The sequence below is a fragment of the Pterocles gutturalis genome, unplaced genomic scaffold (assembly GCF_000699245.1).
Source record: "Pterocles gutturalis isolate BGI_N339 unplaced genomic scaffold, ASM69924v1 scaffold13055, whole genome shotgun sequence".
NCBI lineage: Eukaryota > Metazoa > Chordata > Aves > Pterocliformes > Pteroclidae > Pterocles > Pterocles gutturalis.
The window spans coordinates 1-27,783 of NW_010138366.1; the positions used below are offsets into that span (position 1 = coordinate 1).

General features: G+C 39.5%; 1 protein-coding gene across 1 annotated transcript; it reads right to left on the bottom strand.

The window, feature by feature from the left end:
* Nucleotides 1-2,871: 2,871 nt before the first annotated feature.
* LOC104460695 (mothers against decapentaplegic homolog 2) lies at nt 2,872-27,766 on the bottom strand (the record flags this gene model as incomplete). The annotated part of the gene is made up of 4 exons (XM_010082976.1): nt 27,531-27,766; nt 4,871-4,960; nt 3,497-3,690; nt 2,872-3,006 (listed from the first exon to the last, which is right to left on the bottom strand). Coding segments are annotated over exons 1-4 (655 nt in total), but the record flags the coding sequence as incomplete, so codon positions are not given.
* Between the last annotated feature and the right edge of the window lie 17 nt (nt 27,767-27,783).

Below are 27,783 nucleotides of genomic sequence, written 5' to 3' on the forward strand. Positions count from 1 at the left end.
TCATATATATTATATAATTATATAATTACATAATTAACAGATAATCCTTGTTTATTCCATCTAAGACAAGATACTTTCACTACAATGAGTAACAATTTTGCAATTGTGAGCAACATTTAGGAGAATTACAAATGGAAAAAAAACCATCTGGTGACTTCTACCAAAAAGAAGTGAAATGTCTTTATGTAGTATAACCACCAAATCAGATGGCCTCCCACGCCTTCTAGATGCTGCTAGATTTAAAGGTTATTTTTCAGTTCAGTCCCCAAATCTGTTTTTCTTCAATACCCAACAGTTGATCTCACTCATTAATGATGACTACCTTATCTAACTAGTTACACTGCACAAGCTCTATTATCTTTATTATTATTACTTCCAAGTTCTATTAAAATGATCATCTCTTCTTTTAACTAGCTTTCTTCAAAGACAGAGTTTCACAGACCAAATTAAATCCAGAAACAAGTTTGAAGAATTCTGATACTAGAAACTGTGTCTAATTCCACAAAAATACCTTCAAAACCCAGGAGACTATGGTTGTTCCTTTTCTCCCTTCAAAATGTACTCTGTAATCCAGACAATGAGTTAACCAACTGCCTTTCAGGAAATAATTTTCTTTGAACTGGGCAAATGTCTTTTTCTATATCTTAAAGGCAAAACCTGGATTTCTTTAGTGAAAGTGTTTGAAGCTAACTATCTCTACAATCACCTTAGAATTGTCTCTGAGATATCTGAGAGATTAAACATATTTAATTCCATTATTACCAAACAGCAGAAATTTAAAGATAAAGCCTTTTTCTTCAGAATTAAAATGAAATTATATAAAATATTATGCGTGAGATGTACAGCAATATAGTTAGACCAAAAGGAAGTCAGCAAGAGGAAACTAGATTAAATCAGTTGATTAAATAAAAACGAACAGAAAGAATTGTATCTTTGGTTCATTCTGTACAACTAGTGTGCTACAGATATGACAAAATTTACAGGAGAATTTAAAAGGAAGATTAAGGGAAATCTTTACTAGCAAGAAGTATGACAAAAATCATACCTATTTTGAACATTTTTATAGAGTTCATTGTGATGAAGTGGACTCCACCCATCTTCAAAACATTCGTTATAATTAAGCCCACAGCCAAGGTAAAAGGCCAAAACCCATTTCCAATCCAACCCACGCCTCCTGTTTCCAGTTGCTAATCTAGGCTCTTTGGCACAGATTATTTTCCATATCTAGTCTCTGTCTTAACAGCGAAGAATTCCTCCACCTAGTGCTATTAATATTGTTATAAGGTCAGAGGTTGAGCACCACCACAGCTGGAAATAAATGCTCAAGTGCAGCATTAAAAAACCTGAGCAGAGCTTGAACACTGCCAGAAATTTGGACAACATAGCTCAGCGCATCCGTAACGTGAAAGGGAACAGAGCCCCAAAAAGCCATCCTGCACCTTCACAATCACCATCTTCTCAGCTGTAGGTAGACCTACAGCTGAGAGACCCTGTAGACCAAGCACTGGGACGGAATTGTGGCACAAAACTACTACAGCTGTTAGTCTGCTAAAGAAAGCAGTTCTCTGAAGCAGGCTGTCAAGACACACAAGACTTATCAGAACCTAGCTAAGCATTCAAGATTAAGTTAGCAAGGTCAAAGAAAATAAGATGCCATGATATGAATACAAAAGGAGAAAGAGAAGGAGGCAAGGTGTGGTTAGCTGCATAAACATTGGAAGATCATGTGAACACCCACAATCACCTTGAACAGACTTCCTGCAAATAACTACCTCGTTGCTTTAGCTCCTTTCCATAGCACTGGATTTTTCAAACGGTGGCTTTCCAGTAAGTTGTTTACAAATGCTATCAAAAGCCCTCAGATTGAGTCAATAAAGTATATGTAAGTTAAGAAAGCAACACCAACTCCTAGCACCTTAAATTGCTCTTTAAAGATCTGCTGTCCCTAGGTGGCAACAAATGTGGCACAAATTAAACAGATAAGATAAATTAATTGAAACTTCTTTTTCAATTCTTGATACATTTAAAGAAAACACAAGCAACATCCTGTTTAAGACACCTAGACACAATTTGTACATTGCACATATTTGAGTTTTAAGGCAGTCATCTTATTCTTCAAGAGTCCAAATCTGAATTTTCAGCTTCCTCGTAACATAGCTGCATTAAACATTTATAAGAAAACTTCAGCTTTGCTTGGTTTTACACTCCAGGCAACTTCCAGAAGAGACAGGAAACAGGACGTTGGGGCAGGAAACAAAGGTCACTGATTTTATGTTTCAGTACGGCTTTCAGGGGCACTGGAGCAGATTAGTCTTGGGATTTGTTTTGGGGTGGGGAAGAGGTAAAGAATTCTTTCAGAGTTCAATATTGTTATCTCATACTAAAAAGACAAAACTGTATGCACACAAGAGTAACAAATACACCAAGCAGACCTTGAACGATTGTGAAGTACAAACCAAAACACTTTTTAAGTCACTGTTTTGCAACTTGAAGTTTTCTTCACACGTTACACATGATAAGATTGAGCAGCAGTTTACTACTCAACCTCCAATACATTTGGCAACCCTGTATGTTTGTAAAACAGGCTTAAAACAGAAGGTGAAGGTCTACTTTGTACTCATTAGCATTTTGAATCTTAAATTAGCTACTGAAACCAAGGAAGCAATTGTGAAACCACAACAGCGTGGTTTCACGCAGAAGCACATTCAGCGAGCAACACCGTTCAGGTTACTTCCAATGGAATTAATACATGAAATCTACTAGATTTAATTTATTGGTGTATCTTTGAATCAATTTGATCACTATAGGAGGATGAAATTACCAGGGACACAATGTTAAGTGTACTGTTTGTGCTGGGAGCAAAGAAAATACCTGGTATGTAATTGCTCTGTGGTTCAATTCCAGCTGGAAAGTTAGTGTTTTCAGGAATGGAATGGGTATAGTCATCAAGAGGCGGAAGCTCCGTTAGAATCTCTGTGTGGCGTGGCACTAGTACGGGAGGCAAGACTGGAAAAGGAAAATTCAAAGCATTAGTAAGACCCTCAAAATACACACTTCTGCAAGCTAAAGGGAAAAAAAAAAACATCTAAAGCATCTAACAATTTATTAACACGTTCTGAAAATTTCTGACTCGCAGTACTGCTAATATTGCAATTATACTGCTAGTTACTAGAGGAATCATATTCCCAAAGCATCTCTTGAGTAAGACTATTCCACATTAGCAAAGGTAAGTCATCTCTATTCTCCATTTCAGCCTGGACTGTACCTTTGCCAGCTGGAAACTGCTAGCAGTACTAGAAGTGTTTATGGGGGAATTAAACACATTTGTAAAGATTTTTCAATAACTTTACTATTAAAAGCTTTCAGGGGATGGTATTCTCAACAGCTGTATCTCTAAGAATCTTGTACTTCAGGCAAGAGAAGAATCATCTTTCTCTATTTTTCATTTAAAACATTATGCTGAACGAGTACATACAGATAGAAGCAGTCTTCCTACCTGGTGTCTCCACTCTCTGGTAGTGGTAAGGGTTTACACATACTTCATCCTTTTTAAGATTAAAAGCATATTCACAGTTTTCGATTGCTTTGAGTTCATGGTGACTGTGAAGATCTGGCCAGCGCCACAAACGACAGTAAATAACATGCGGTAATCCTTTACGATGAGATACCTGTAGACGGCCATCGAGAGATCTAGACAGGAAAGATGTTGAGAAGGATTTACAGACTGCATGCTGTCTCTTACATCACTCAAGCAACTGTGTACACACATGGGATGGGTAGCTTGTTTATTCTCAGAATTCAGCAGACTGACACCGTTAGTAACATTTATACTCTTGTTAAAAGGCTTCAAATGTGATAAAAATGGTATCAAGCAGTGTCTTAACTTATTTTTTATCTGCTCAAATTATTGCCAGTGAATTTAGAGTTCATTAAAGAGCCACTTCACCTTCAACCAAGTATTTAGGATGATTGCTTCATATATATATATTTTTTTAAAATGCAGAAGACAGTTGTTAAAAAAAAAAAATAATAAATTTAAAAAAAAAAAATCACGCACTTAATAGTCCCTTCTACTCCTAAACCTCAAGGCTTTGCTGTGGCATGGATGCTTTACGGCTTTAAGCTTAAGAATTCCCACACGACTAACAAATAAGCCTATAAGCAGTCAGCTGCCCAAGTGATCCACACGGCAGTATAACTGTAATGCAAGAAGCATGAATGCACATCTTTTTAAGGGCTGTACAGTTTATCTTCTTGACTTTCATCTGCCTTGCTACCAGCTGAAAATGTTTTGCTAGTTTTAAGACAGGCTGCATATGTTTACACAAATGCAGATGTTCATGATTGTTATGGGATGGGAGACAAACCTCAATACACAACTCAAGTAATGTGACATGAAAAAAATAAAGACCCTGTTTAGAATTTGCCCACCATTAACTACCGAAGAATTTACAAACAATTCTTTAGTAGCTGGTATCTGAGCCAATTAGCAAGATTTAACAGAAAGCTTGTGGCATACAAAGCAGTTTAAACACTTTGTAAGATTAGGTGTAAAGAACTAAGTATCCCAACTTTGTTAATAAAAATACCAAATCACATTAGAGCTTGCATTTAACAAGTCTTCCCATTCTTTCCATAGCACTGGCATGAAAAAAGGAATATTCCAGAATTAGAGTTTCATTGGTCAAAACATCAGCTGAGAACACTCGGATTTCTACACTGGCAAGCAAATATTTTTTAAATGCTGTACCATGAGAGCCCTAGGAAGCATTTTTTGTCTGTCTGACGGCTAAAGCATCCCATTACAGACCCTCCAAAGCCAATCCCTCCCACAAGATTTCTATGATGCGAGAGAGGGCAGAATATTCACCTGGTTTGTTCAGAGAAGCTGTAAAGGCCTGTTGTATCCCACTGATCTATCGTGTTTGGTGTACTCAGTCCCCAAATTTCAGAGCAAGTGCTGTGCATAAATTGAAAACAAACAAAAAAAACAAAAAAATTGATATGAATATGGAACATGGTTATTCAAAACACCATGATGTCAAACATGGAAAAATGCACAGAATACTTCCTTTCACATAGAAGATAGAGCATCATTAGACTTGCATTTAAACTGGTTTTTCATGCTATATTTTCTATATGAAGGAGGCTATCAAAATGGAACACGTGATTCAAGCTAAATGATAATGTTTTTAAAAGGTGAACAAGTTCTCTGGTTTGCAGTAGTCAATACAGTTGTATTTTGTATTAATGTTCCTTAAAACAGGCAAAACTTCCTCAGCCTAGCTCTTAACAAAATTCAGTTTTAATGTAGTTTCTGGGTTGGGTGTCTTGGTTTTGTTTGTTTTTAAACATAAGCTTTCCTAAGACTTCACACAAAGGCCACGTGCAGCTGAAACCGAACACGACAATCTAAAACTTTCAGGTACCACCACATAAGCATTAATCTCATTTTCCATGTACATACTAATTGCCAAAAAAAGTAGAATTCAGACTCTGGAAGAAAAGCACGTTGTAGCTGATACTTCTCATTGCTTTCTGTACTCCTTGGTTAAATAACTAAATGTTCTTTTCCACTTTATACAAACCACAGAATGTTTAACAGAGTTTTTCAGTACAGTATTTTAAGACTTAACTATAGAAAAATAAAACCTTTAATTGCTAAATCAAGCAGGAGGAAAGGAGAGACAACTAATTCTTTACCAAACTGGTTCAATGACAAGATCAGAAAAAGAAAAAGGAACCTCCAGTGGTAGACACAAACTAAAAGCAGCAGCAGGTTTAGGCAAAGCAAGAAAAGAGCATGGGCTGAAGGTAATAGCCTCTAAAAAGTTGCAACAAAAAGAATCCAAGTTCATGCAACTCCTCGTTTTAAATATAAGTGTTGCAATTTAAACTACTAAGCTTAGCTGATAGACTCACAAGTTTGGCTTGAGTGCTCAAGGGAAGAGAAGTGAGGCAGGTATTTTTATTTCTCCTCCCTACACAGGGAAAACTCATTAGTGCTATGAAACAAAAGAGCAGAGATAACAGCACTGTACTTAAAACCACTTTCAGGGCTGACAACCACCTCAATTCCACGGTGACTTAAAACAGAAGGGAGGGCTACTGACAAAGGGAACAAATGGTTCCTGTCCCCTTCTTGCCTGTCCTAATGCCATTTCAGGGAGGCTGAAATGTCCATGCAATTGAGCAGCAACCCAAATCAAGGAAATGGCTATCTGATCACAGAACATACGTGGCTGAAAATTAATGTCTTGGGAATTAATTTTCATCCAGATAAATTCTTCTGTTCGCTGTGGAGCTACACAAATAGTACAAAGGAGGAGCGAGTGTGTCATGTTGGGCAGCAGCCTGCATTTATCACAAATAGAAATGGTAAATAAAACACAGCTTTGACATTTTACTGATTATGGACACACTAAAATCTTGTACTAGATGACTTTTTGTCTAGTAGAGAGCAGCAGAGCACTACACATACAGGCTCACTCTCTGACACACATCCAGCTCTTCAAAGAAGCCAACTGTCCTGAACAAGTTCCACCCATCTCAGTCACAGGCAGCATCACAGCTCTCCAGAAACAGAGTGAGCAGAAGAGGGATACCGACCATCCCTGCATCTGTAATCTCTCTTTTTCATATTCCTAAAATGCCTCCAGGACAGTGAGCTGCCAGAAGCTGTGCAAGGACCAAAACAGTCGCCCTGAAGACACACAATCAGCCTGTGGGACACCAGGGAGCATCCCTGCGCTGTGCTGTGTCCTTAAATATGCACTGCTACTGCTGGTAAGACAGATCATCACGCACATGAAATTAGAAGAACAATCAGCAGCCACAAAGCCTGCTGCATATTAATTGACACAGTCAGCTCTGACAGCTTACTACCTTTAAGCAATGGATTTTATCCAAATTATCCAAAGCAGTGTTCCAAAGCCAATGCTGTCACACAGATTACACGTTCCCAAAATTGTGGGGTGCATCTCTGGTGTAAATGTGACATGCCACGTAGTTGCTGCTCAAAACTTTTAAGATAACACATGCAAAAGTAAAGTTTCATAGCCCCTGACAAAGCACAATGAACAGGAACAGTATTTTATATTGCTAACCTCTTCTCTTGAAAAATATTCAAACTATCAAAGCTGACAGCATACGCCATAACCTCCAAAAAGACAAAGAGTATCCTGAAGTGACTGTCTGACAGAGCAACAGCTTGCAATGGAACTCAGGACACCATGGAGGGAGGGCAGGCCAGGAGGTACAGGAAAAGTGATCAGTTAGAGCAAAACTGCTCCAATATTCAGCAGCTTACATGATATGCTGTCTTCCAGGATATATGTCTGCTCAGAGGTGGAATTAGTATCAAAGTTTTACTGGCTCATCTACATTAGTGGGACGGGGGGGGTTTAAAGTTAAAAGGGATCGAAAGAATAACTAATTGAGAATAGCTGTTCGGACAGTATATGATGAACGTTTGCCGTGCTTGCGCAGACAGGATGAGAGGATCAAAGCTGTGCTGATGGGGGAGGAACTGCTAACCCAAACGAGAGGAGAGAATACAACACCTGCAAGGCCACGGAGATAGGGAGGGCTGCTCGGCCTCTAAACAAGCTGGGAACCGGCCTGGTTCTTTGGACTGAGACCAAGAGACCAGGAGGTGAGAAGTTCAGCTCCGATGAAGACTCATTTACTTCATCCTGTGGACCACCGGACGACCCCCAGGCAGCACTGCGCAGGCGCAGAAGGACTCTTTAGCTCATTAGAATACGAAGCGGGGCTGGGTAATTAATATGAGCGGATGGATTACGAAACTTAATGCATACGCAACATTTTGGGGAATAAATAGAGGGATAGGTTTTGCGAAAAGGCGCGCATGTCTTTGGTGGAGCTATCCCCCATGCGTCTCAGCGCTGAATAAACTACATACCTACTGCACAACTTTCACGAGTTGTGGAGTCTTTCCGCTTCATTAGGACTATACTTCAACTCCAGTAATCCAGAACCAACCACTGAAAAGCCTGCAGGACATCATCCTGTATGATCAATACAGCTCAACACTGCTTTTACTGTTTACTAGAAGAAACACCTGAGGAAATAAAGTGGTCCACCCCTCTCCCCTGCTCAGATAAAAGACCCACTGCCTAAAAGATCTAAGATTCTCCCACCACTTCCTCCAGACAGTAAACTAGGGCTCTTAATTTTCACGCACACGCACACCAAATCAGAATGAAATTCCTCCCAATCACAAAAAGCATATTTCATACACAGCACTTCCACGAAAGGCCACAGTACGTTCATTCATACGCAAGCAATAGCCTGACGGAGGGCACACACTCCTACTCATCCCAGAAAGGCAGTGGCTCAAAAGAAAGTGACTGCATTCTGAAACATGTTTAAACAACCACTAAAACAATCTAAAATGGACACAGGAGGTACAAACTTTTTAGTAGTACAGAATTACTGCCCTAAAATAAATAGGAGGCATTCTCTCCTAAATCCACCTTCCTGAAGGTTCCTAAGCCTCCTGTGGTGTGAAGAGTCCTTCTATGCTTTAGTCCATTAAGAATTTAGAAGAATCAAGGACTAACATCTGTACTCCTAAGTGAAATCTCGTCTGGAAACATTCCCAGGCCCTGGAACATGATCACGTATGCTAGAAAGCAGCTAGGACATTCCCCAGCGCTGGGCTGTGCCAATTAGTGTTCTCCCACACAATTCCCAGGTTTGTGAGTCGGCATGCCATCGGGAACACTCGCGCTGGGCAGTTCAGATGAAGCCACCCTGCCCTGGTAGCTAAGAATTTAAGAGTACGGACAAGACAGTCCTGAGCCAGTTGGCCACAGTGCCTGGGAACATTCCCAGGCACATTTAATTTATTAAGAGGGAGGCAGCCAAGACATATCACAATTTCACCTTTAGAAAGCAGACTGCCCTCAAACCAAAGTCTAGAAGCACACTTTGGGTTTTATGTTTTACCAAACGGACTTTTTTTGTTTTGTTTTGTTTTAAATTCACTGTATACTACAGCACCGGTAAGCCATCATTGTTTCCAAAATATAATTTGGCTCCTGCATCCAAGCTGTTCTTAAATCCTTCCTGTGTAGACAGCACTTAAATATACTCCAAAATACAAGCTTAAAGCTAATATACTTCCTCCCACCAGAGCTGACACTTTCATTCCAAGGAGCATTTTCATTGCTGTTCTCAAAACAATTTGTCTGTTGACAGAAACGAGGTCAACTATACAAAAGCTAATATTTTTATCTTTTCAACACTATCTTACATTAGCAAATCACCATGTTCTGTGGCCTCTAGCACTCCCAGAGCAAGCTTGCTTGAATACAAGATTGCTGCTTTTGCAGACCTCACAAAATAAGTGAATTTATTATAAGGGACTTCACAGATACAAAGCATCAAATTGTCTCTGCTTCCCAGGTGTTTTGAAGTTCTAACAAAAGAAAAACTTTCCTAGAGAAATGCTCAAAGGATACTTGCAAGGAATAACAACTACCCTTTGAGACCCAGGGATTTTTAGGGAACAATCAAGGTCTAGCAGACATGCGGTTAAGCTCCTACATGCTAAACCTGGGACAACTCAGTCCCACAATTCCTATCTTGGGACTGACCAGAAGACTGATGTGGTGAAGAAAGGGTCAGACAAGTTATTAACGGTTGGAATCAAAGCTACTTTCGTCAGAGCCTTTCCCTAAGTGCAAAGGGTTGTAAGAGCTGGTGTTTCAACCTCATTTTTCATCTGCTTGTAAAAAGCAGCATCTCAGCTGATACTGTACAATTTTGGCAAGAAGAATTTTTAATGTGGCTATCAGCATGCAACAGCACACAGTATGCCTTCACTTCTTCCATTTCATCATTTCCTCTAACAGGAAAATCTGAGTTCCAAAAAAAAAAAACCTACTCTGGGCAAGAAATTACCTAAACAGCGAAGAGCTGTAGCAATGCTTCACAATTTTGCAACAAAGTGCCAAAACTGCCTCTCTTTAGTAAGACAGAAAATATTGACACACACAAGAAAAAATGTGAACACAGGAAAAACCTAAACATCAAAGGCAACCAAAAAATATTTGTATTGCCTAGACTACATATATCATGGATGATGTTCCCAATCAGCATCAATGGCACAAACTATCTCAGTCATCAATAATACCCTGTTTTGTAGAAATACTGTTTTATTTGAGGCTAGAGCTGAAAGAACTTAAAGCCAGCAGAGATTTAAGCAGTACCCTACCTGCACCAGAACTGTCACACAGATGCTCAGGGTGGTATCTGTATATTTCAGGTTGTTGCCACTATGAAGTCATTACCAGTTTTTACCAAGAGAACAAAGCAACTATCTCATCACTAACACTATTTACAGTATTGGCAATGCTGCATGCTCCGGGTATTTTTTGGACTAAACCAAGTGCTTGCAAAATCAGATGAAAGTAGGCAGAACCACTTCAAAGATATTTACATATCAAGTACCAGAAACTCTATTACAGAAGTTGTTAAATGTTGTCACAATTTATATAGAACTGCAATTCCACTTTCTTCTTCAAAGTCTTGCAAAGAAGCAGAAGAGATCTAAAGGAGCTAGAAGGCACAGAGTTCAGTTGACAGCCTCCTCTCTCCCTGAAGTGGTAGCACTAGAAAGATCACAAATAAAACCTGAAATGCAAATTGCATCACCTAGTCAAAGCCCACATTATACAGGAATCATTACAGAATGGTCTTGGACTTTTAACTTGCTTATTTGTGAAGTATTACAACGAATCTCTAACATTTTTCCTGAATCTCTCATATCTTTCAGAATCTACAGCCACTAACAAGTTTGCAAGTCCATGTTCAAGGCAATCTTCTCTATTTGTCTTTCTCCTGTGTCTTATAATCATGAGCCTTTCTTCTACTGAATCCAATTTGTCTGCCCCTACCTTTTCTGAGGCATTTGCAGTGCTGGAGCTGCGACTGAAATGAAAAATAATTTCAATAAACTGTCACAGTACCCCATTTATCCATTTTAAAAAGGGAGACAAGAATTTAGTTTTCAGATTCTAGAATTCTCATGCAAAGTCTTCCCACAGATGCGAGCATTTGACATTTGTTTTCCCTCACAGACTAAACAAGAAAAAATGCTAAAAAACCAGAAAAGATCATGTTTTCACTTGAACTAGACAAGTTACTTTGCACAGACACACAAACACCTTTATACAAGCCTAACAGTCACAGGACTCACCACCTTGAGTGATATTTTGTCAAGGGAGCAGAAAAGAGGTGCAGGATTTGCTTCAAGAGCTACACCAAGCTATCCAAAATAGAGTTAGAGCAGTAAGAAATGGCCACTAGACTTATGGGATCACATTTTTTCCTAACAAATGGAGAAATGCCATTACTTTAACATTGCTCATAGCTGTTTCCATAAAATTTGCCTGAGAAAATAGATTAAGGTCTGAAGACTGAAGATCTGTACCCTGCATACTAACTTAAAAAAAAAATAATCTTGCTATGTAAGATCTTAGATCCAAGACTTCACACAGCAACATACTGAGCATAGAGACTCTCCATTATACTCCACCGACACTAACTTTGAGAAAAAGATCAATTAATTGATGGATGAAAGAACAGAATCCTTCTTCTCATACCAGTTACCCTGTTCCTGATGCAACTGGGGATCAAGAATAGCTGTGAGGGAGATATACCAAACCTTCGGAAGTAGCTCAGAGAGAGTCTCAAAGACAACAGGAACAGGAAAGACTGATTTGAAAGGCTTAGGTGTAATGCAGATGGAACAAAGTCAGCAATTAAAAAAGTTCATGAGCTTACATACACTATTGTATTCAGCACAGACGACAATTCCTACCAAATCTGCCTGATCATGGTTTCCGTAATTCTGGGTTTCAAATGAAAATATGTGTAGCTGTTTTTATATTCTGACTTGACAGTCCTTTCTATAAACTGGCAATTAGCATTTCTCCCTACTACAGTCTGAAATGTCTATGTACAAGTAGCAATCCCAATTACACTACCTGTATTTGCAAAGTCAGCTACCTGTATGAACAAAAGCTTACTGTAAAATGTAGTCTGGCTGGCCTAAGTGTCTCAACTACCAAAATGTATGTTGCTCATGGTTTATCTTCTCCACACTGGGTGTGGCAGGGAAAAGGTTATTTGCACTATGCTCACTTTGAAAACATTAAAGAGATCTGCAATAACAATGCAAATGTTCAGTTACTTTCATGAGATTTCTGCCCTACTCCTCTTTGAAGCCTCCATCATTTTGCATCCCTGCAGAATTGTCCAAGCTTTTTACTTGCATCTCCATCATCCCATATTACAGGGACAAAATGTCATCTACTAACTAAAATGTACATAACCAGGCACGCACATTCATCAAATGGCACGACTCCAAGCTACAGCAGTTCATTCCATGTTAAGTAACACAGAGGTCCTGATCTCATTTTCTTACAGCAGAAAATGTAAAGATTCGGTGATTCAGTGTGAATAATGATTTTTCTTCTACGCACCTGCTAGAGGGATGAGGTAATACCTTGATCAATGCTGAATAAAAAGCACAGGCGTGAATTCTTCTTAAAAATTATTTAGAGAGATCGCAGTGGCACTTGAGAGGAGCTAGACAAGATTTGTCCACGGAGACGATTCTGTCAGACACTGAGGGAGAAAACCAGGCCCTGAAGATGGTTCTGTTAAAGCGAAGTATTAAGCAACCAGAGTAAATGGATATTTACACATGTTGTAAGTACAGGTGGGCAGTCAGTTTGCTAACAGATTCTCCTCCCATTCTTCAAAGGAAAACCAGAGCATGTTAAGTCTAGGAAAAGGATATTATGTAATGTCTATAAGAACCCTGGATTCCAGCAAAGAAGTTCTTACAGAACTGAAAGCACAGGTTTCTCTCTCAGCACAAACTCAACAAAACAATAGTAAAACTGGCAGCTGGGGCACTCAGCTCCCACAGTTATGAGTGCTTCCCCCAGTGCCTCCAGTCCCCTCGATTTATTTAAGCAATTGGTCTTATATACACAAGACAAAAAGCTTGGTTTTAGCTCTCCCCCAGAATCCAAAAGCAGATTTATTTTTTTTTTCCCCCCAAGCATACACAACACAGACCACTTGCTCAAAACAGTAACTGTCCCTTCTCTCCCTGCCTCCCTCCTTCCCACCTACACATCCAGGACATACTACATCCAAGAAAGAAATGTTTATGTATGGACATAGTTAGTGGAACATAAACCAGGAACCATTACACAACTTCTCATAATTAGAACCCTTTTACAAAGAAAGTTTACATAGAATTTTATACAGTACATTCAAAATCATTACATCAAATACCAAATGCAGCATCTGAACTGAGGAAAATTACTTAAGTAACCTTCCTTATAAATGGATGTATGCTAAAAGAAAAATTAACACATCAAAATAGCCAGAAAAGCAGGAGGCACAGGATACAATTAACCTCTCTACCACTGTGGGAAAAGAAAAAAGTCATTGAACAACTCCCATTTACTTCAGCTTAAACTTTAAGGATGTCCACAGGGGACACAAAAGTGGAAGGTGAGGTACAAAAGATACTCTGTTACAGCCTAACATCTGAGCCACCCACTGCTGATTTCAGGGTCAGAAGCTAGTTTCTTCCAGTTCTGCAGAGAGCCAGGCCAACAAGTCACCCTGATGAACAGTACATCCTTCTGTTGCCTTTTCTAAAAGCACACTTCTTCCTGGTCACATGCACAACAAACTGCCTACAAAGGCAAAAATACAGATATAAGGCGGGCCTCTTCAAAGCACTTTATCCTCCTCCCTTCTCCCAAATCCTGACATGCCAGCCCAGGGCTGTCAGACAAAATAAAGCAGCCAAGAACAATCAGGATTACCTTTATTTTTCTCTGGATGCTAGAAGGATAACACCTCAAAGTTCCAGAGCAATTTTTCCAGGATGCCATGGAAACCAAGCAGAAGTAAAATATTTATTTCTTTTCCTGCTGTCCATATGGTCTGTTCAGACACAGATCCTATCGAGGAGTCTTTACTCTCCATTTAAAATCAGGTGGAGGACAGCCTGCAAACTTGTAAGCTTCTAAATGGCAAGGTCGAACAGCACAGAGATGGTGTTCAAGACCGAGAAAAGACAGCTCGGCCTCACTCAAGAGTCAGCAGGGAGCTGGCCACAAGTTTTTTTTGCTCAGACTGAAGACAGGGAGCATGCAAAAGCAGCCTGTGGAAATCATGAGCTAACAGCTTTGTTGAGAAACTTGCCCTACAGTTCCCTGCTCTCAACATAAGACCACAGCTTTCAGCAGCTGCAATTTGTATCTCGAACTCTGAAGCAGTCTTACTGGAGATAAGATGAACCACAGTACAGATCTCCTCCCTCCCAATCACATGTTCAAAAAAACCCAAAGCCAGTGACTTCTGGATGCCCTGCCTCGAGTGAGGACGACAAGTGTCCAACAGCATTCACACAATGGCAGCTCCTCAGAGACCAACCAGTTGGGAAGCGGGGGGGAGGGGAAGACTCACGTGGACCCACAAGGTCTGAGGATGGGGATGTTTGAACTTTAAGATGGCATTTTCAAAATAACTTTGAATTCCTACACTGTTTTCATTTGTTACAATATTATATCAAATAAAAGTTTTCTGGTTGCTGTATTATTTTGGAGTTTCTCACAGTACCTTCAGAAATGTAAATACTTCAACTGAGATAGAAATTTGCAAGTTTCAAACTCCCATAGCTGGAAGTACCTTGTTCATTATGTGCCAGAGTGAACTAATGTTTAAGATAACTTATCTGTATTTCATTTGAGAACATCACATCTGAAAATATCTTTGGACATTCTGACAAAAAGCTTTCCAGAGAACAAAAGACCATCACCTCCTGAAACAAATCAAGGATCAGAACTCTATTACTGCAGTAAAGGAAGTATAACCAGAAACACACGCTCCAAAAAACCATTCATTTAAGAAAAGAATCAGAGGTCTGGGTAGCTAGTGAGATGTTGCATCACGTCATTTAGCAGGCAACTACGAAGCAAGTATGTTCAGCAACTCAGCCTAGCTGAGAAATCACCGTCTGCCTCTACTCTCATTATACCATGCCTATGAGAAAACAGCTGACCAAGCAATTCCTTTCGAATATGTAAACTACCACTGAAATGCTCCAACTAAAGAGACAGATAAGCATGGTCTTCCAGACCAGGAGCAACTGTCAAGCTGTTAAATACCTTTCTTTTACTTCCAAGCTATATAAGGAATGAGGAACCTAACAGATTCATCTCAATGTCACTGCACACCACGTGGTTACCTTTTATTTTTTCTGTTTTCTTTTCTTCTGTTTTGTATTAGTAAGCAATATCACCCAGTGGGTTAAGATGACATTCAATGCAATTTCACAGATAAACACTCTGGATCATCTTTGACAGACCTAAACAGAATCAGAAGTATCAAAGTATCTTTACAGGAAGACACATCCATTGCAATACTGGCTGACCCATCCACAACAATTTGCTTGGTTAACAGCAGACATCTCACAGAAGATCATACTTTCAAAAGACACAAACAGAGCTCAGCATACACATTTCAGGACTAGCACCAGACAGATATTACAAAAATGGCCTTTATCTTAAGTTCTCTAACCACTAGTGGTCATAGTAGGTGCGGTGAAAGCTTTTCCCACAAGCTAACAGTACAGGTACCAAGGGCTAAATCAAATAATTTTTCTCAGGTAGTCCGTCATCCTCCAAGTGGGTGAGCAGCTGATGCTACTGCATGAGTGGGCTGGTTTGCAACTGAGGGACAGCTGAAGAAAGATGTGACATTTTCATTAACCTTCTCAAACTAGTGGGTATTTGGAGTAGTGAGGGGGAGGGATCAGCTCTGCAAAACATTAATCTTGTCCACATTCTTTGAAAAACACGCTAACTTGGCAAAAAGATTACTCTTAGAACAAGTTCCAGGATCTTTTAATACCTCATTTCAAACTGAAGCTGCCTCTAGACAGCTTCCTCTACAAATTACACACCCATCTCAAAAAACCCAGGAAGACAAATGAACACAGGATGTATAATGTGAAGTGCTCAATGCAGGGAAGCCACTACACCCAGAATGACCTGTTCCAGCCCAAGCCACGCATACCTAGCAGAAAAGTGGTGTAACTGAGAATACATTGAACTTGATCCATGTGCCAAACAAGAGATTATCTCTAAAGGATACGAAAAGTCAAAGAAACATCAAGTACTATATAACTAAGGCATGCAGTGTTTCCTTTAAGATATTTCAAATGAAGTTAAGGTTTGAGCCACAGTGAAAGCGTCCCCAAGCAACACATTGAGGAAGGGAACTGAATGCTACTTGTGCAGTGCCAGTTGTATTGTCTTGATAAATAGGTAAATAACCAAAATTAAGTCCGACAATGACATTACCTTGAGTCACAGCAATGCCCATATTTTATGAGAAATACTAAAGAAAATTCACAACTAGCAAGGAAGACACAAAAAGGCTTGAAGAGTTTCAATATTCAGGTACAAGAAAGTAGTATTTTATTTTTTAAATTAACTTAGTGCGTTTGCTGAGGTATTATATTGCCTTATGTGCTTAGCAAGGGCAAAAATCAAAAGAAAGTAACTTAAGGTGCCTAACTACAGGCCTCTGCTCTCCTCAGAACAGAATGAGACCTCATATTAGATACTATTGACAGAAAATCTGAGTATCCAGGGGACACCCTTAAAACAAGAAACAAAATCTATTTTCTGAGCTTCGCTGCCTAAAGCTAGACAGAAAGGATGCATTAAGATCCCAGACAAGTTCTGAAGTCTTGGACATCTTGCTCACGATCCACACCCAGAACACAACACACATACAAAGATGATGCCCACGAGCACTCTTGCCTCACATGCAATTGCTTAACAGTTAAAGCACTTTCCCAGGACATCCAACAGTTTTTTTTCTCCACTCCACCTAACAGGAGTTGGCCCTGATCTACCACCATCTGCCCTCTGCTGAGGTGGCACTTGCGCTGCTCTCTGTTCTACTGCAGCCAAAAAGATGAGTTTCAAAGGCCTGAGGAACACCAGCATTCAAGCAAACTGTTACGTGGCTTCTCACTGCAAGACACGTAAAATTTAGATACTAAAGAACTCAAGTTATTTTCATCTTAGCTTTCTGGAATTCAGTAAAATGAACACACCGGAATGCTTTCTCTGATATGGCCCTTAGGTTTATATTCAAGTTCCTCCCACTATAACAGAAGGAGAGATTTATTACAGAAAGCCAGTAAAGAACTCTCAATAAGTTTTGGTGACTGGAGGCCGCGCTGACGCAGGCTTACACAAACACAGCAAGGTTCAGAAGGTGTTCCTGGAAACTCTAGCTGGAGTCTCTGAAATCAACATTGGACTTATCTACTGAAGAGAAAAGGCTTTTTCAACCAAACACCCAAGAGTCAAACATAATCTAAAACACAACTTTCCATGCCGCAAAGCTGAAAGATTCCACATTCTTCATTCCAAATGTCAAAACTACAGCACAAGTTAAAATGATTTCAAATACCTACAGAGGAACTTGACTTGAAGCCTCCCACAAAACTAAGAGGAAGTAAAGAACAGTTCTGGGATGTAACTCATCGATTCAACTCAAAAGTAACTTGGAAAATCTGCATTTAAGCAAAATTCAGAGTTTCCTTCTTTTGCTTCAGGCTTCTCTGTATCCTGTCCCTTAGAAAAGAGAATCCAAGCATCCAAAGAAATGGCCAGTTTACCTACAATTACATGCAAAGACTCCGAATGAAAGCTTTCAATTCTCGACCAATTGAAACTTGCTTGTATGTTTAGAAATAAAAAGCCACAATCTGGAGGATCTTTTCTGAACAAATGCTGAAGTCAGATTACTGCGCAGCACTTGTCCAAGGGGATTTCCCCAATTTCATTGTTCTTCTGCCAATTTTGAAGCATATGCAGCGAGATGTGAACTTACTCCAGCTCCCGATTGTTCTCTTGTATCCTGCTGGTCTGCTCCAAACAATGTAGCATGACAGAAGCCAACGAAAGCTGTTCATGATGAGACTACGGCATTGTATACAGTAAATTTTAGAAGTTTTCCCACCAATCAGCACTGCAACCAAGTCGGAGTAAGTGAATAGAAACAAGTAGTAAACAAGACATTATTAAATTAGCAGGTGTAGCTTACAAACAGGATTAAATCAGTAGGGAACCTGTTAACTAGCTATTTGTGTTCAAAACTGCAGCAGTAAGAGAACTGCAGTATGTTGTTTATGCTATAAATTCTTCATTAGACTAACAGCCTGAGCTACACGAGTTTTTCCTGTAAAATTGCTCTAGTTGTCATAAAACATTCACACTAGTAAAAACAGCGCTCAGGTGCTTGTTACAGTACTAAGAAAATGAAATTGGCTGACTTCTACAAAAGGAGAATATATTGAGGAATCTTCGCCACACTGAATAGCTGACCTGGTATAAAGACAGAGCACCACAGCAAGCCAGGAAATACTTCAGCATTGATTTGGGCTGACTAAAGCCCTGATTCATCTATTAGAGGGAAAATAAGTACTATTTATGAGATAATTTGGGGATCAAAATCAACAACAGAACACAGCTTTTCTGAGTGACCACATGTGTTCCTAATCGTAGCATGAAGTGTCAGATACAGACAATATTCTTCCTAGAGCTTTGTATCAGGGTCCACAGAGCAGGTAAGTCACTGAAGTAATCACAAGTAGCTATTTTTTATTTGCTTAAAATTCAACAGCCCCAGCAACAGTTGCTAACCTGACAAACAAATAATGGCATGTAAAAATCAAGAAAAATTCAACACTTATTTTTGATTCTGACTCTTCCTGCTTCTTACCATTAAGGCAGTCCTAACAAGGAGCAACAGTAACTTGAAGATAAAGAATTTTCACAAATTCTGACAACTTATCACCCACAAATTTGCTTTCCACATCACTGATATTCCAATGGGAACAATGCCTTAAATGTACACTTATTAAACAAATAATACAGCTTACACCAGCGAGGTGAGGAGGCGGCATTATCATATGCCTTACAAAAATTCATTTCAATACATACACCGAAAAATGACAGCAAATTAGAAACCTGTAAGGTCACAAGGGAAAAAGCAGCAGAGCCAAGGCCAGAATCCACATCCCAAGAATTTATCCAGTGTTCCAGTTAGTATACAACACAGTCCCCAAAATTCCACAATTTTTCCTCCCAACTCGAGAGGCAAGCTCGTCTGAACTAAGCAGCATTTTGCTATTGGCTAATTATCTGGCACATTTATTTTTGTACATGTTGACCTACCTCAAATGCCATTCAATACTTTCTGCTTGGCATACCAACTCCGCAACAAATTTTGTGGGTAAGTCACATGGTTTCCTGAATTGCACGAGCTTAAAACTAGCAGGTCTACATTTCTTTGTTTAATACTCTAAGGCTTCTTTTTCAGGATGACATCAATATTACAAGATGCTGTAGATGTTGTGTAGTTATCCAGCTCCTTCCCCGAGTAGCATTTATAAATCTATATATATATAAATTGGGAATATTAATGCCAGACAAATTGATATTTACACACGATCCTTTTTTTCAGCTGGTCTGAGCCACCTTATTTTCATTCCACCAGCTTAAAAGAAATTAAGAAACTTGCAAACAGCCACCAGATCTTCAGTTATCCTATTTTTAAGTTTAGTTTTATGATAAAACATCAACTAAACTAACTTTTAACATAGTTCTGTAGTTCAAGGAAATGTATGAGATTAGTTTTCAAACAGATGCAGGTAGTGTCACCATCACTATCTTACTGATTGCTTACTTCAAGTTTGGAAATAAAGTTTTCCAGAGACTTGAAGTCAAACTTGGCATGAATTCTTATTTCCCATTATTCATCCATCCAGCATCTAAAGGTGTTCTGCAACCTACAGTTTGAACATGTCGTTTTACACTCATCTAACTAGGGCAAGCATTCTTTTGTCTACAACCACACCATCCTGAACATTTAGAAACTACCAATTGCTGGGCCCATGTATTTTTGAGCAGGAAATGGTCTTGGAAAACCAGGTGCCAGCTTCTGCCACCCCAGCTCTGAGAAAAGCTCAGAGGAAATTAGCACAATCTCTCAGATCACTCTCATTCTCTCTCTGCACGCTAATCCAGACAGCATGACACAGTGCTACACAACATGGACGAGTTGAAAGCCGTCATGGTAAAAACCACTGAAATAAACTCTCACAGATTATAAGACACTGCAAAATGTCAGGAAAAACACCCCGAAAGTCAGCTAGCTACATTGCACTCACCACTTTCAGCAACAACAGACTCTCTTTTGCAGGATCACCTTTTCACATTTCATGTTCAGGCAACACAGATGGACTCTACCCACCTGGCCAGCTGTTTTCTAGGCTTGAAATTCAGGCTGCACACCACCACTTACTAAGAGGAAGTCAGGAAGCTAAAAAGCAAGCTGCCGGAGGAGTACATACGCACGAGGCCAACTTGAGATGAAGAGATGTCACATACAACAGGAAGCTGCTGCAAAGCACACCAGCGTTCTGTCCTTATTGCCCTGCAGAAACCAGAGCATGGCACGACACACTTAGAAAGCACCAAGAGCTTCCTTCAGTCTTTTACAGAGAATGTAGAGACAACATTCAAGTCTCACCATAATTACGAGACTGAGAAGCGCAGGGGCAATTTGATCCTCCTGCTACACCCTTCCAGTGAATACACCCGAAGTCTTCACAGCACCAGCTATCACAAGGAGGATCAGGGGATTTTGAAGCTAATCGTAGCCAACACTCCCCAAAATCTCAGCCTTCTCTTGCCATACTTCCAGGAAAGATCTCTTTGGCTTTGGTCTAAAGTATTATTTTTATTGAAATTCCAACAAGAGAAGAGTGGGCTCTGCTTCATCCTCTATAATCCTGTCATGAGAAAAAGAAGTCAGCTTATCAACAATTTCCAAGCATGCTCTTCCTGTAATCTCAGCAATAAAAATAGTGCTTTAGTGTATTCAGATGTACCGTCTTAAACATCTATACTTATTTTTGAAAGGTTAAGATGTTCAACTATAGTCTTCAAACATTTATAGAACCAATTTACATTTACATGGATGCATCCAGACTGAAATACAGGTTTGAGGATGTTCTTTATACACAGCAGTTCTCAACTTGTGAGACAGGTATTAGGAATCAGTGTCCATCCCCAATTTGAACAGTGAATTATCCCAGCTCTGCTACAAACTAACAGAGAGTGACAATTTCTGTTTCTGGGAAAACAAACTTCACCTCTTTCTTCATAATGATGTTATTTTAGGACCTACTCTGCCAAACGGTCTGCTGTTGTCCGCTTAGATAACTGCCTCATAGTTTAGCAGCAGATGTTGGGAACTCTCCTAAAACAGTTTCCAGAGGAGTCTTCCCGCCTCCACACACACACACACAGTGTGATTGTTGAAATCTCCCATCTCCTATGGCTTTAACCTGAGAAGGAACAAAGGAATTTCTGTACTGCTATCCTCTGAAGTAACCTAGTTCAGGGAAAGATCTTAAAGCTTGAAAACAATCTATTCTAGAAGTCACATTAGCTTGACAGCCCTGCCCTATGGGTGATCAAAAGCATCCCTAAAACTAGGTTACTGTATGCAGCTATGTGATCACTTTCCTGACAAATATTCCCAAAGAATTCAAAAAAATGTGCTAACTGGTAGAACAGGTTATACTCAATAAAAACTGCGCCCTTTACACCTAAACTAGAAATCACTTTTTACTCAATTATGTGAAGAAAAAAGCATAAAATATCATAATTTTAAAAGATTTGTTTGCTCTCAAACAGCAGTTCCAAGCCAGTTGACAAATCTTTAGGCAGGTCTTTGCCCAGTTTACTTCTGTTGTTAACTCCTTTGTAGACACTTTGATCAGCACTAAGGAGTTCCATGTATGGAGGCTCATAGTAACTCATAAAGAGAGCCATCCTTCAGAAAACAATTTTAATATGTAGTGAAAGCTATGCCCAGGCTGCTTATCTTATCCATAGTGCGAACTCACTGCAGAAAATGAAGAAAGGGCATAATAAAGAAATTCATAGCTTCTTTAGAGAACTTTGACCATGTCAGATGGTCTTGCCTTCATGTGCATGATGAACTTCCACCAGATTCCATAGCTTTAAGTATCTGAATCCTTAAAGAATACACCAGTAATTCAAAATAAAAAAATTAAGATATACTCGATTTATTTCCTGGACAGTGTAAGCAAGTATAAGAAAAGAAATAGAGCGTCAGTAGTATTAGTCACTTTAACATGAGGAACAGCCTTTTAGGCTCAGAAGTCACATGGAAGAACTCTTGCACACGTAGATTTTTGCTTCACAAAAAATATCCAAAACCATTAGAGCCTTCAGAAGCATTCAGTATATACTACTGCATTTTACTTGCTTAGAGGAAAAAGTATTGAAAAGAATGAACGCAATGCTTAAACACCAACCACCATTGCACTATTTCCCCAGGATAATCAGGGTGTGATTCATTCTATGAAAACAGTTTTAAAAGTTACCAGCCTTCACTATTGGCTGAAGTGAAAGATATGCAACAGCTATAGATTTAAAATATCACTACTTCATCCTAAAAAGCTCAAAGAAACACCAGTGTTAGTGAAGTTGGTCAGTAAGGAGCTCCTAATTTCAGTGCCAACCAACCACTTCACTTGCAGCTGTCTACTTTGCACTCCCAACACTCCCTCATAATCTTCCACATTCCCAAAACCATGGGACCCTTTGTAGGGTTTCTTTGTCTCTGGTCAAAAATGAAGAATTCATCTCCTACTTGAAGCAGAAGCCAGGTGCCTCAGAAGCTGACTGTAAATTCCACAGATCAGCTACACTCTTCAAAAAACATCAGCAGGATTTGAGCCCCTCTTGCTATCTCTCTCACTTAATTCAGAATTGGGAGGCTGTCGAAAACAAAGCAAAAATAAGCTTCTAAAAACTAGGAAGCACAGCACAGGGATGCTATCCTCGTGTTAAGCAAGAAGGACAGGGGGCACAGACAAGACTATATTTTCAACATACATATTGAACTGTTAAGCAAGAGAAAACATTTTTCAGATAATACCTTCTAGAATTCTAATGGCACAGAATGCTGGTAAGCAAGCGTTTAACAGGAGTATCAGCCTTCTCTCTGCACTGGAAGAACCTGCTGCTTTTCACCCAAGACTCAGAAGAACTCGCATAGTACTAGCACCTCAGCAAAAAATTTCTGAACTAGGATTTCAGGAAGTTGGTCTTAAAACCTTACTTCAGCCAGTAATCTGCCAGATTTTCATCAACATTCAACATCACTTTGCTTTTGCGCTGTAGTTTTCTCCAATAGCAGTGACAAAATTTATCTCCTCTGCAGAAACTCAGGACCTCCCATTAAAGCTAAGAGTCAAGTGTTCAGTACTGTTCTATACACAGTATCAAAAGCAACTTTAATGTAATAACTGTAATATAACTACTACTATTAATGCCAACAAAAGTTTTCTGTTTAAGAAGAAAGTTAGTTATCAATCAGGAAGCTGTCTGATGTTATATGAAACCCTTCTACATTACTGAGATGAGTACACAAACATCTGGAAAGAGAAAATAGAGGTATACTGTTATAGATGCATCTTTTAGCTGCCCCCTTCCTCCCAACTACAAATAGCCTACAAAAGCTATACTCACTACGCAAAGCTAAAATGAATGAAAGCTAGAGATGCTGAGACTGGTGGGGGGCACCTATCTCCTCTTCATCCTCCTGCACATACTGGAAGAAAAAAAGATCCACCTGTACATTGAGTGATCTCACACACCTCAGTTCAGCATCACATTGCGCAGATTGTGTCGGCAGTAGAACAGGGAAACAGCCAGCAAGGAGATGAGACACAGCAGTGCTCTGTGGGTTCAACAACAGGTAAGCGACAGCATGGTGCAAAGATGGAATCTTCTGGGGAAGCGTGAATGGGGTACGATGTGCAACAGGTGAGGATGACAGCAGTACCTGGGGAGTACTCCACATAGGCAGGCCATGTCCATTACTACTCATCCTTCATATAAGATAAGGTTGTCACATTACCCAAATGTTGGCGTGGAAGCAGAATTCAACATGTGATACGGATGGACCCAGTTACAGCTCAGGAAGGACATAGTTTTGCATTAGTTTTCCGATATGTGTGCTCAAGAGGAACATAAGACATCACACAAAGGAGTCTAAACTCAATGCTTCCCTTCCCTCAATTTTTTTTTTTTTAAATTTAAATACAGGAGCTATAACAGCCCAAGTTAACATTACCCCAAACCCACTCCAACTAACTCTATTATTAGTTGTACATTAATAAGCATTTTACAAAAGCAACCATACATTGGTAAGTTTTATTTAAAAGATGCAAGAAAAAAGCATGAAGCGTATCTATTCTCTTTTCAAGTCAGAAAAACCACACAGTTCATCACGCCAAAATAGTGGAATACTGAAACTAGTGATTTGTGTTTCCCTACTTCGGATTTCAATACTCTGTATTGTCTACTAAAATAACTTCTTAAATAATGAAGACAGACTATGAACATGCCAGTTGGCTATTTACTACCTGGCAAGGTTTGGTTTGTTAAAGGCTTGGATTTTAGCTACCACTAGATACACAGGATTTATCTGAACAGAACAATCCATTCTAATCAGGAGGAAACTGCTCTACTAGAAGACGACATATAAAAATGGATGCTTATGCTGTGTTTCTTCACTGACTGCTTCTTGAGCTCCATTTGTGTCAAAACTGCAAGGGAGAGCATAAAGATGGGACCTTAAATTCTACCGAATTCATTACGTATTTTAGAAAAGTGAACTCACGTGCCAACATTTAGTTTCAGGATACACACGGATTATGCGATTAGAAGCCTGCTGGCTTGCTGGGAGGATTCAGCAAGATAACTCCAAATTACTTAGAGCGCTAGTGTCAAAAGGACCTCTGTACTTATTTAGCCTCTGCTCTAGATTACTGACCCACTTATGAAGAGCTAAGCACCCCCGCTGTGCAATGCCAACACCCACTCCATCTGTTTGCTTCTGCTTTCTCGGAACCCCTATTAGTCTGTGTAAGAAGTTGTGTTAATTACCACATGAGCAGCTTTTGCATCGTCCACGCAGTATCAAGCCTCACTTGATACGTAGTCACCTTGACAAACGGCGCAGAAAGAGAATCCTAATCGCAGCAATGACAAAGTACACGCAGATTTCCAAAGAGCCAATTTAATTCAACTTTTATCCAAGCTGCTCTGAGTTCTGCAAAATGCTTGTAGGTGTTTTGTTGGTTTAAGTTTCAATGATGGAAAAGTGTACTAGAGTTAAGCACTGTATCAAGCTCTCTGTAAATCTCCAAGGGGATGAGAAACTTGTAAAACCACAAGTGAAACTTCTGTTGAGGGAATAATGCAACAGTAACAAACATAAGTATCCCACAACACTTGTCAATATTTACATTGAGTTAAACAGTATCAGTAATTAAATCTAAAGCTAGTTTAAAAAAACAACACAGCCAAACACAAAAACCCTTTCCAAGTAGAAGAACGTTTGGAAAGTCAGCCCAGCTGTCACTTCAGAACTGCATCTCAGCAGCTTAGCACCTCAACCTTCCCGCCGACTAGGAAGAAAAAAAAAAGTTTCAAATTCAGCATTTAATTATTTATCCCTGCTGATCTGCAGAACTTTAAGACATTCATTAAAGTGGGTCTCAAGCAGCAGTTTCATTAACTTACTAAATCCAAGAACAAGACTCTGCAGAAGTCATTACAGTACTGAGTTGACATTTGTTCTTTCTTGGGAACCCAGACTACTGCTGTCAAAGTGAAATAATACCAATAGACCAACAGCCAACACTGAAACTCCAGAATTCTGTATAGCGCTGCCGGCAACCCTGATATCCTCTCACCCCTAAGACCAAAGCCATTTCTTAGTTAAAAATTAAACCTTGTATAATGGCCAACACCACCAGAAGAGCTCTCTAGCTACCAGCTCACTCCTAAGGCAGTCAAGAAAAGGAAAACTTAGGTCCAGTTCTTTTAAGAGATGACTAGAGAAAAGATGAGAACATTCTAGCCCTGCAAGAATTGCTGGTCACAGCATGGAGGCTAGACAGAGTGTAACAGTGCTTCATATTCTAAAGAATTATCTACTATGACTACTTTAACACAAAAGGTCATGCAAGCAGGAGGAGATACTCAAATACAAGACAACAAGTAGAAGGAAGAAAGGAAAGGGAAACCCAGAACAAAAGGAAGAAAGCAGAAGGGAAGCCCAGAGAATTTTGAGGCTGTACTAGGGAAGAAAATACAAGCAGAGGGCAGCATCAGAAATAAAAGGTGAACAGAAAAGAGAGAGAAGAGAATTAAAGTAGTCATTCATTCACAGCACACTCGTGATTTTCCCAGAAAGCTGTGTCAAATCTAAAAGAGAATGCTAAAACCATTGTCAGGTAACAGCTATAACACATTTGATATACGGAAATCATTACTGACACCAGTCAAATCTCATTTGCTCTACGATTAATACAAAGTTTAAAGGTAGCTGGGATGAATGTGCTAGTACAGAAATTAAGGTCATAAACCAGATGCAGTTTCTCTCCCTTAGAAATTATTCTAAGTGTTGAGGGGCTAAATGCCCAGAACATTCCTGTGTTCCAAGATCCTCTAACTTTTTCCTAGAAAAACACACCTGTGAAGTGATTTGATACTTATGTCGCACATAAAGAGCTTATACGGGCACCTCAGCGGGACTTCTGTACCACATGAATCGAGAGCAGACTGCGTTATACTTACAAACATAACCCTTGCCTCTCGCACAGCAGTTGCTATGAATTAAGTTGAGAAAGTCAAAGGGATAGAATGCAAGTTGTTCACCTAAATATATACACATATCAGGAGCAGAAGAGCAGTTCTAGAAATACTCCAAGTTATTAAATAAAAAGCACTTTCATTAACCAGTAACAAATAATAATTACAGTAAATAAACCAGTCTTCAGACAACCTGCCTCCAAAGATAAAATTTCCCTTCAAAAGGGACAATGGATGCAGCTTGTATCGTTGAAATGAAAATACCAGATACAACTGAAAATAATTAAATGACTGAAGTGTTGACCAAGGAAAAACGAGTCTTTTGCTTGTTTGTTTTAAAGTGGAAGTGTAGGTTCAAGTATGCCCCTCCAATTACAGACAGGGTTATTAAATAAAAGCATAAGGCAGTGCTACAAACTAAGCGCTGAATAACCAGAACACATACAAATTGGAATCTATGTAGTAATGAAAACGGGAATGTAAAGATATTATTAGAAATTGTGACTTTACAAAAGCATGTGATTCAGTTGTAAGCAAGCATTATACAAAACCAGAACAGATTTTAAAGAACCAAAAGCATGCAACTGATTTTTTAGTCATTTGTTCACAAGATAGCCTAAACACCCATTTAGTAACTTCTTAAGTGGTTGTAACAACTTCAAACACAACAGCACTTACCTTGGTATAGTCACACATTTGGTATTGCAATTCTGAGTGGTAATTGCCTTCTCAAGCTCATCCAGCTGTCCTGTCTTCTTTAGCTTCTTGACCAAGCTTTTCACTGCTTTTTCACACCACTTCTCCTCCTGACCATTCTGCTCACCACCACCAGCCCCTCCAGAGCCACCAGCAGATTTTTTCCACCCCAGAAGTCTCTTCACAACTGGTGGAGTGAATGGCAATATGGCTGACATGACTTTCACCAGACAGA